The following is a 10,158-nucleotide window of genomic DNA, read 5'->3' as shown; positions in this document are numbered from 1 at the left end:
GTGGCGGTGAGGAGATAGCCCTCGCCCAAGGTAAGAGGCAGCGGCTGCGCTTTGCTGGAGCAGCCGTGAAGAGATACCCCACATCCAAGGTAAGAGAAACCCAAGTAAGACAGTAGGTGTTGTGAGAGGGCATCAGAGGGCAGACACACTGAAACCATAATCACAGAAAACTAGTCAATCCAATCACACAGACCACAGCCTTGTCTAACTTAATGAAGCTAAGCCATGCTGTGTGGGGCCACCCAAGTCGGGTGGGTCATGTGTGGTCCACTGGAGAAGGGAATGGCAAACCACTTCAGTATTTTTCCCTTGAGAACCCCATGAACAGTATGAAAAGGCAAAATGATGGGATACTGAAAGAGGAACTCCCCAGGTCGGTAGGTGCCCAATATGCTGCTAGAGAAACTCCAGAAAGAATGGAGGGATGGAGCCAAAGCAAAAACAATACCCAGTTGTGGATGTGACTGGTGATAGAAGCAAGGTCCAATGCTGTAAAGAGCAATATTGCATAGGAACCTGGAATGTCAGGTCCATGAATCAAGGCAAATTGGAAGTGGTCAAACAGGAGATGGCAAGTGTGAACGTCGACATTCTAGGAATCAGCAAACTAAAATGGACTGGAATGTGTGAATTTAACTCAGATGACCATTATATCTATGACTGTGGGCAGGAATCCCTTAGAAGAAATGGAGTAGCCATCATGGTCAACAAAAGAGTCCGAAATGCAGTACTTGGATGCAATCTCAAAAACGCCAGAATGATCTCTGTTCGTTTCCAAGGCAAACCATTCAATATCACAGTAATCCAAGTCTATGCCCCAACCAGTAATGCTGAAGAAGCTAAAGTTGAACGGTTCTATGAAGACCTACAAGATCTTTTAGAACTAACACCCAAAAGATGTCCTTTTCATTATAGGGGACTGGAATGCAAAAGTAGGAAGTCAAGAAACACCTGGAGTAACAGTCAAATTTGACCTTGGAATACGGAATGAAACAGGGCAAAGGCTAATAGAGTTTTGCCAAAAAAATGCACTGGTCATAGCAAACACCCTCTTCCAACAACACAAGAGAAGACTCTACATATGAATATCACCAGATGATCAACACTGAAATCAGACTGATTATATTCTTTGCAGCCAAAGTTGGAGAAGCTCTATACAGTCACCAAAAACAAGACCAGGAGCTGACTGTGGCTCAGATCATGAACTCTTTATTGCCAAATTCAGACTTAAGTTGAAGAAAGTAGGGAAAATAGCTAGACCATTCAGGTATGACCTAAGTCAAATCCCTTATGATTATACAGTGGAAGTGAGAAATAGATTTAAGGGACTAGATCTGATAGAGTTGCCCAGGATGCTCTCCTGGCAGGCCCCTAGGCTGGGAACACCCAAGGGAGTGGATTACCTGGAGTGTGCTGGGGGCAGGGTTCCAGCCTGTGTCACCAGACAGCCCTTCAGGGTCTGTAGCTGCTCTAGTGCCCTGCTGTGGCTCTGACCCTGGGAGGAGCCCTGGGGCTCCAGGAGCAGCAGCTCTTGCTCCAGGTGCTCCAGCTGAAGGTAGAGACACTGCCAGAAGGCACTGTTCTTCCAGGCATCACTTGGGCCCACCTTGGGCCTGGGGCGTTGCATGTTTTCTGGAGGACAAGGGAGAGAAAGAGCATCAGCTGGTGCTGAATGACAGAGTAAACTGCCTGCAATAGAAATAGGGGTGTTGGTGATGGTTTCCTTCTCTCGAGCATTTGAGAAACCTGAGATTCAGAAAGATGGGGTACTCAGCCCACATGGTCAGTTAGGGTTTGAATGTGCTTCTTGCCCAAAAGTCCCATGGACAGAAGACCCTGCCAGGCTATAGTCCATGGGTCCACGAAGAATCAGACGTGACTGAGCAACTGAGCACACACTCATTTCTAGTCTTTTATCAAGGGCATTTTCAAAATTTCCTTACACATAGAAGAGATGAGAATAATATACCTATTGCCTTCCCACAGCATATACCCACATTCCACATTCTGGCAGTCTTGTCTCTGCCCTGCAATGGCTTTTTTTTTTTTTTTCCTGGAGTATATAAAAAGCAAATCCTAGACACAGAGTTCTCTCATCTGCAAATATTTTAATACATACAAGATTTTAATTTGAAGCCAAGTTTGCCTGTTGCCAAAGATGGTATAAGTCTTGATCTTTTGTTTTTAGTTTTTTTTATTATGAAAAATTCTAAATTAGAAAAGAGAATAAGATGAACCTGTACCCATTGCTCAAAATTATCTCCTCATGGCCAGTTGTATCTCACCTAAGTTCCGAGCCCCATGTCCTGACACTACCTATTCTCCTGTATCAGGGAAAGGTTCCTTTTAAAAACAAAACCAATGTCATTATCAATTTTTAAAACAATTAATAATTCCTTAACAGCATGAAACAGCCAGTGAAAAAGTTTCCCCTGATTACTTCTGAATGTACTTCTGCAGTTCTTTTCTTCAAATTTCAGTTTCCTAAAAAGTTTTTTAAAAAGCAAAGGAGTTTTATGTCTTAAATTACAGAGGTGAAACATATTCATGCAAGAAAAACACACTTTTGACCCTTTCCACTGTTTACCCATACCTTCTAAGGGAAGCTTGGCCTCTCCAGGTAGAGCCTGGCCTGGGTCCCTGGACCCTGAGATGGGAGACCGGCACCCCTGGGGCTTTCTCCTGGGCAAGAAGAGCCCAGGTCTGGACCAGAGTTCATTTTCATAAAGAGTGCATGAAACTGGATATAGAAGATGGCACGATGGAGCACCCTGGCTCCAGGACCCCTCTCCAGTCATGAGTGAGAAGTGACTGAGCAAATAAGTGATGTGGAGAAAGTAGAGGCTCAGACCAGCTGTGGGTAAAGGAATGGCGATGCAGACCCTGCCTCCCTTGACTCAACTCAGGCCTCCTACCCCACCCCCATTCCTTCCTGCGCCTCCCTCACTGACGCCACAGCTCATTTCCAGCATCAACAGCCTTGGTGTTGCAAGCATTCTGGCAGTGTTTCCAGAAGATCCCATCACTCCCAATGATAATCACTTACTGAATCCCTGCTCTGTGTCAGTCTCGGGTCTAAGCAGTTCACATGTCCAAATAATCTCACTGATTCCTCAGAACCAGCCAAGGAGAGGGCTGGATCAATGCTTCCCTTTTACAGAGGAAGAAATGGTTTTCTCAGGGAGGTTGACCAACTGTCCAAAGCTGCACAGCTGTTCTTGCATGTGGGAGAGCCCCAGGTCTGACCAACTCTACAGTCCTTGTTCTAAGGCCCATGCTGTGAATGCCTATGCCCCCAAACCCCAAAGACCCCCAAACAGGACTTAGTGTCCAGTGTGGGCATCAGCAGAGCTCCTGCTGTGATGACCTTCATGGGCAGCCCAAGCCCAGCTCTCTGGGGCTAATCTTCCAGTGTAGCTGGAACACAGGGGTCAAAATGGGGCTGACCATGGGGTCAGCATGGGCCTGGCCAGGTGGGCTTTGAGTGCTCCATTAAGGAACTGGAACCTTGTCTTGAGGGCAGTGGCTGACAGTCCACATAACAGTCACCAAAGTGATTGGTTTAAAATGCAGATTCCTGGCCTCACTCCAGAAAATTTAATTCACTGTATCAGAAGTGGGCCAAAGAGTTATGAATTCAAACTCCCCAATCTACAGAGCCCATTTTTGTATTCTAAACAAGGTTAAGACAGTGATCAGTCTTGTGTTTTAAAAAGGCAGCATACTTAAGCCACACCACCCAATATGGCAGCCACTTGCCATGTGTGACTATTTAAATTAAAACTAATTTGTTTCCCTAGTCACACTGGCCATGTTTCAAGTGTGCCAATAGCTACTTGTGGCCAGTGGCTGCCATATTGGTCAATGGAGACAGACCATTCCTGTCACTGTGAGAAGTTCTGTTGGACAACTGGTCTAAGCACTGGAGACAGCAATCTAGGTGGAAAGGGGCAAGAGGGGAGTCAGACTAGTTCAGACCAGAATAATGTGCAGTACACATGCACAGCTCTCCATGTAATTCATGATCCGGCAACAAGCAATGTGAAAGCAGTGCAGGAGATACTTAAGGGCTAAAGAGCACATGGCTGGAGACGCTGCTGTGGGCTAAGTGGTTGAGTTGCTCCTCTGAGGAAAGGACACAACAGCCAAGAATACAAGCTGAGTAGGCATTAGCCATGCGAAGAGAGGAGAGAGAACATTAAAGGTCAGAAGACTAACAATGTGTACAGGCCTTCATGGGAAGGCACCTTGGAATTATGTGGAGACCAGGATACCTGCAGTACAGAGAGGGAGGCTATGGTGAGTGGTTGGAGTGGAGGCTGGTAAGGGAGACCCTGGGAGGACTTCTTGACCCCCAGACACAGCCCTCAGTCCTACATCCATCTGGCTCCAACATGCCCTCTCTAAGCAGAGAAATATCAAGACTCACCTTTTACTTGTACTGATCCAAGAGTGAGTGTTAAAGGGGCCCCTGTCTGGCTGACTTCCTCCGAGAAGACCTGCCCTGCTTTGTTCTGTTGACAGATGACATCTTCCATCAAGGCTAGCAGTTGGTTGATGTTCATTGAGTTCATGGAGTCCCAGCCCAAGAGAGGGGGTGGCACCTTTAGAGCTTTAAACAGGGAGCTGACAAGTCTCCACAAATCCTGCAAGTCATCCAGTGGGAACACGATGTGAACTACAGGTAAGGGGACAGCAGAGTACTCAAGAGCACTCACCCTGGGGCTGGACACTCTGGGTCTGATCCCAGATCTGCCTACTGAGACTTGACCTTGGACCACCTCGAGCTTCTGTTTTGTCCTGCATAAAATCTCTATTCTAGGATTTCAACTGACACATTTCAGGCTATATTCCTCAAAGTGTGGCACATAGTAGGTGCTCAATAAATGCATAATGAATGCATGAATACAGAGGGAATTCTTTCTGGGTACTTCCAGCGTATGATCTGTAGTGAAAGTATAATATTTTGTACAGACTAGATACCCAAAAAAGGTATCTGTGCATGTGTGAATGTATGTTGTAGGTCTGTGCTTGCACATGTGTACAAACAAGTGTATCCACGCACATGTGTGTACATGTGTATGGAGATGTGCGCATGTTGTTTGCATATATGTATGTGTTGTAGATGTGTGGTGTGTGTGAATGTGTACATGTGGCATGTGTGTAAGCATTCGTGTGGGTACGTGTGTGCACATGTACATGTGTGCAGATATACATTGTGTACATCTATACATATTTGTGGGTGCATCCATGGTTGGTGTGGATGTGTGTACATGTGGCATGTGTGTGTGCATGCATGTGTACGTGTCATGTACACGTGTTTGCACATATGTGTACGTGCGTGTGTGTGCAATTGATGAATCTTGGTGGCTGATGCTGTCAGACAACATGGACTGCAGGCCTCAAACCCCAGTCCCCACCCCAGCTTCTTCCCAGGCTGGAAGTCCCCCTATGCTGCCGGGGTTGAGACCTGCCTTGGTCACTGCTTCAGGCGTCAGAAGGCCATCCTCCATGGGCTGTGGTGAGGGCGCCAGGCTGAGGCGCCGCCCGTTCCATTTCCCAGCGTTCTGCTCCTTGGCCACCCAAGGACGGGTATTCCGAAAGATCTGAACGATCAGGAGGTTGATGGGGAACATTAGGAGTGAGCTCTCCAGCCCAATCATCACTTCCTGCCAAGTGAACTCGATTTGACCTGGGGCAGATGGAGGGCAGGGGTCAAGGAGAGAGTCCCTTCCACCTTTCCCAGAATGTGGCTGTGCAGCAAGGGTTAACCTTGCCTGAAGAGAGGTCTGCCCCTTGAATGGCTCCAAGGCTGGGGGTTGAGGAGGGCAGTGGGTGGTGACCACTGAGCCCTTGGGATGTCCTGCCTGGTGGGTGTGTCTTTGTTTACCTGGTTTCTTGGGTCATCTGGTGTACTCTGTGCTAACAGTGTGATTTATGGTGGGGGCCTTGGTTGCCCTGTATCACCTCAACGTCTGGAGGAGCTGGAGTCTTAGGTCAGTCACCCAGGGTTAGCCATGTCTATGTTAGCATGCCCCAATAAAACTAGACACTAAGGCTCAAGAGAGGATCCGTGGTTGGCATTACTCTGCGCATGTGATCACATGTCATTGTCTGAAGGAGTGAGTGCCGTCCAGACTCCACTGGAAGCTCAGTGCCTAGTCTCCCATGGATCCTGCCCCACATATCTCTTCCCTTTTCTGATTTTGATCTGTATCCTTTCTCTAATAATTATGAGTATAACGGCGTATCTGACTTCTGAGTCCTTCTAATGAGTTATTGAACTTCAGAGTAATCTTGGGACCTCTGGAACTGCATGGCATTTCTGGGGCAGTGACAGCTCATGTCTACTGCCAGTAGCCCTGTTCTCCATGCCTTGAGAGTGGGAGTTACCCAAGTCCATTTTTTGCTCAGCTGGGTCCTTGGGGACACCCCAGAACATGATGCTGGTCAGCATGGTGCAGAGGAGCAGTGAGAAGCAGCAGGACACCCTCTGGACACGTGTGAAGTTGCTCCAAGCTGAGCTGCTGAAGATGGAGCACCAAATGTGGCCATCCTTGAAGCCTGTGGAGGTCTTCATGAAAAACAGGTGGCTGTGGACAGACCAGGGGAGACTGACAGGCATTAGGGAGACAGGAATAGGGGAGAAGCCTGGTCTCTTTGGAGCAAACCTGGACTGAGAGGGAGGATTTGTTTCTAAAATTCTTCATCTGTTTTTTTTTGTTATAGAAAAAAAAATACAGCATCATAGTAGCATCATTTAGAATTAGTGATGGGGACTCTGGACAGAGTGGTTGGAGCCCTCTTACCTACTGTGTGACCTCAGGCAAGTTACTTTAATCTTTGTACCTCAGTTTACTTATCTGTAAAATGGGGGGAGGCAGTTAATAACAGAAAGTGCTTCACTGGATTGTTGAAAGGATTAAAAGTGATAAAAGCATTTGGCAAAGTAGCTGACATACAGGTGAGTATTCATCAGTGTTAGCAATAATTTTTGTTATAATTTTTATATAATACTATAACTCAATATTATTTGCTTTGTTATAATTACAGCATTAGAGAATAGTGGTTAAAAATCCCAGGTTTTGGATTCAGACTGAGTTGAGAGAGTAAAAATTGTGAAACAGGATCTCAGAAAAGGCATCACATTCTCGTAAAGGATTTGTATTATTTCCCTGTGAGTAGAATGTAGTTCAACCTCAGGAGCTTTTGAAAGGCGCAGATTCTGCTAATAGAGTGTCCAGAGCAGAGATTTCCTACTGTCACTTGTTCTGATTGGTTAGTGCCAGCACCAGGGTTGTACAATACTTTGACTGTCACTGTAGGGAATGTGGGTGCCCTAGACTCAGAGTAAAGGTGAAGAAAGAGAGAGAGGTCAGTTGCTAACAACAGTGTCCGTGTTATTTGTCTTATTCAGCAAATATGTGATACCCCCAGTGTCCTGTCCCAGCTGTCTGCTGGGCCCCAGGGATTCACAGGGATGAGAAGCTCCTGTCTTCAGAGAGCTCGTTGCCAGGTTTCTAGGCATCACGTGTGCTGATGCAGTTGGAGATAAGAGCTGCTCCGGGAACTGAGGACTTAGCCTGAACCGCACAGTGTGCCAAGCACATTACTACATCGTTCCATGGGACCCAAGGCCCTCTGTGGGGTAGGCACATTGAATTGGTCAGTTTTCAGACGCGGAAGCTGAGACCTGGGGAGGTGCGGTGACTTATCCAGGGTTACACAGCAAGTCACCAGCAGGTGTGTGGGACTTTATGACCTGTGCCCACATCTGTTTTATGCCTCTGTTGGGGTCCAAGTCTCTCTGGTTCAGACTTCTTCCCCCTTGGAGGCTGAGCTGCTCCTAGTGACAGCTGGGAGAAAATGTCACCTTTTGGTATATATACTAAAAGTAGACCGAATGCCCATGTGTAGGAGAATTGTGGGTCATCCATTATGTGGAATATCATGCAGCCAATAAGGAAAGTTTAACTCAGAAGTTTGACCTTCCCAGAAGGATGTGTGTGATATATTATTAAAGTGAAAAGTGAAAATGAAGTTGCTCAGTTGTGTCCGACTCTTTGTGACTCCATGGACTGTAGCCTACCGGCTCCTCTGTCCATGGGATTTTCCAGGCAAGAATACTGGAGTAGGTTGCTATTTCCTTCTCCAGGAGATCTTCCCGACCCAGAGATTGAACCCGGGGCTGCTGCATGGTAGGCAGATGCTTTACCATCTGAGCCACCAGGGAAGTCCTTGAAAAGAAAAAAGGCAACATATTCAGAATAACATGCTGTTTTAAAAGATGTAAGATAAACGGCAATATGTGGTGTCCTGTGTGTGTGAGTGTACAGGCATGTACATTTGTATCTGCTTATGTGTGTCTGGGAACAGCTGCGGAAGGGTGCACGACAGGAAAGGGGATGAGGGAGTGAGTAAATCACGGGAGACGCTGAAAAACGCATTGAGAGTAAAGCGATGTGAAGAAGAGGCTTCAGGTGGCCAGACATAGAATCACCATTCAGATCAGTCTGTTCACTCATATAAAAAGTATTATTCTGTGACATCCAAGGAAATTTGGATAACTGTTCTATAACTGTTATCACCACCTGAAGATACTTCTGCCTTGAAGGGTCCATGTCCCTCCAGGACCCTTCTATCACATCAAGAAAAACTGATTAGTCATTAATATCACACATTCAGAGCTCCCCAGACCTGCAAGCAGAAACATGCTTTTATTTGGCTGAGACTGAATTATGAGGCAACTCCTCTAGAGATGAAATGACAAAGTAAAAGAGCATTCGCTTTAAAGAAAAAAGAACAGTACCTGAATTGTTTCCTGTCCTCCTCTGTGGCCACCGGAAATACCTTGTCAAGGACACAGTCTGCGACATCGATGGATAGCCATGAGTTGCAGAGGAAGTACCACTTCCGGTCCATTGCGAGGTCATGCACCAGCACCCGGCTTACATACCTGGAGGGGACCCACACTTTTGAGGATAATGTTAGGCGGATGAGATGTCTTTGGACCCCTTGAAGATAATGTTAATATATTGCAGACCTGAGCCCAAGAACGAGAACTCCTAAAAAGAGAGTTTGTATTTTTCTTCATTGCCGTTAGTGCCTTGATCAAAATGCCCCAATCAGTGGGTGAATTTGGCTTCATCTGGGGAATTCAGCTAGTGTAGACCACCAGCTTGGAGGCTGCCAGGTTTTCACAGGTATGCTGCAAGAGTGTGCATTCTGAAACTGTGCACCCTCATGTAGGGGAGCAAGCCCAGGGTCACCATCCTGATACAAGCAAGGAAAGTGGAATTGTTTGGACTGTGTGTCCAGGGAGGTGCAGGCTTGAGCACACAAACCTGGTCCACCCCTGGGCCTCCATCCACAGAATGGGCCTGCCCTCCTTCTGGGACTCAGGGCTCTGTGGTGATGATCAAAACTGATTTAGATCTTTGAGGCCCAGGGAAGAAATGAAGTCATCTTGCCTCTGCTGGGAGGTCAGATTCAGCAGCAGCTGTTTTCTCTGTTGCCTTACAGGGAAATGAGACTAATGATATCAATAGGCACTCTTTTTTTTTTAAAAACTATCTACTTTTGTGTTTTATTTATTTAAAAATAATTTTATCTATTTTTATTTTCGGCTGGGTCTTTGTTGCTGTGTGGGCTTTTCTCTAATTGTAGCGAGTGGGGGCTACTCTTGGTTCCAGTAGGTGGGCTTCTCATTGCGGTGGCTTCTCGTTGTGGAGCATGGGTTCTAGGGCTCTCGGCCTTCCGTAGTTGTGGCTCCAGGGCTCTGGAGCTCAGGCTCAAAAGTGGTTCATGGGCTTAGTTGCTCTGAGGCATGTGGGATCTTCCCAGATCAGGGATCAAACTACATTGGTGAGAGAATTCTTTACCACTGAGCCTCCAGGGAAGCCCTGTAGGCACTCTTTATAGCATTTACTGCACAGTGGGGATTATGCTAAGAAGCTCTTGACATGCATTTTCTCCTTTCATGGAGGATAGTCCCCATCAGGCATGTAAGAGCCACCTCTGTTGAGGTCACACACCCTCCTGAGGTGGCTGACATCCAGTGCCCATTGGGTGAGGCACCTGGGTGTGATCAAGACCTGGACATCTCAACCCAACTCAGCACAGCTCCAGACCTCCCTGTGTGGTCAGCAAAGCTGTCTT

The 10,158-nt window shown here is 46.8% G+C and overlaps 1 protein-coding gene and 1 long non-coding RNA gene across 2 annotated transcripts in view; one reads left to right on the top strand and one right to left on the bottom strand.

Moving 5' to 3' along the window:
• The window catches only part of PKD1L2 (polycystin 1 like 2), a 101,468-nt gene that overhangs the window by 20,170 nt on the left and 71,140 nt on the right, over positions 1-10,158 (bottom strand). The window contains exons 27-31 of the mRNA XM_040253566.1: positions 8,810-8,956; positions 6,394-6,593; positions 5,475-5,692; positions 4,430-4,646; positions 1,404-1,632 (exon numbers count right to left, since the gene is read on the bottom strand). Of these exons, the coding sequence (XP_040109500.1) occupies positions 1,404-1,632; positions 4,430-4,646; positions 5,475-5,692; positions 6,394-6,593; positions 8,810-8,956 (1,011 nt within the window). The remainder of the gene's footprint in view (positions 1-1,403; positions 1,633-4,429; positions 4,647-5,474; positions 5,693-6,393; positions 6,594-8,809; positions 8,957-10,158) is intronic.
• LOC120872890 overlaps positions 1,226-10,158 on the top strand; it is a 36,354-nt gene continuing 27,421 nt past the window's right edge. Inside the window, exons 1-2 of the long non-coding RNA XR_005723366.1 lie at positions 1,226-1,267; positions 4,525-4,684. This is a non-coding gene — a long non-coding RNA (uncharacterized LOC120872890). The remainder of the gene's footprint in view (positions 1,268-4,524; positions 4,685-10,158) is intronic.

This window comes from Oryx dammah, unplaced genomic scaffold, assembly GCF_014754425.2.
Source record: "Oryx dammah isolate SB20612 unplaced genomic scaffold, SCBI_Odam_1.1 HiC_scaffold_13, whole genome shotgun sequence".
Lineage (NCBI taxonomy): Eukaryota > Metazoa > Chordata > Mammalia > Artiodactyla > Bovidae > Oryx > Oryx dammah.
This window is presented reverse-complemented; position numbering and strand designations above follow the sequence as displayed.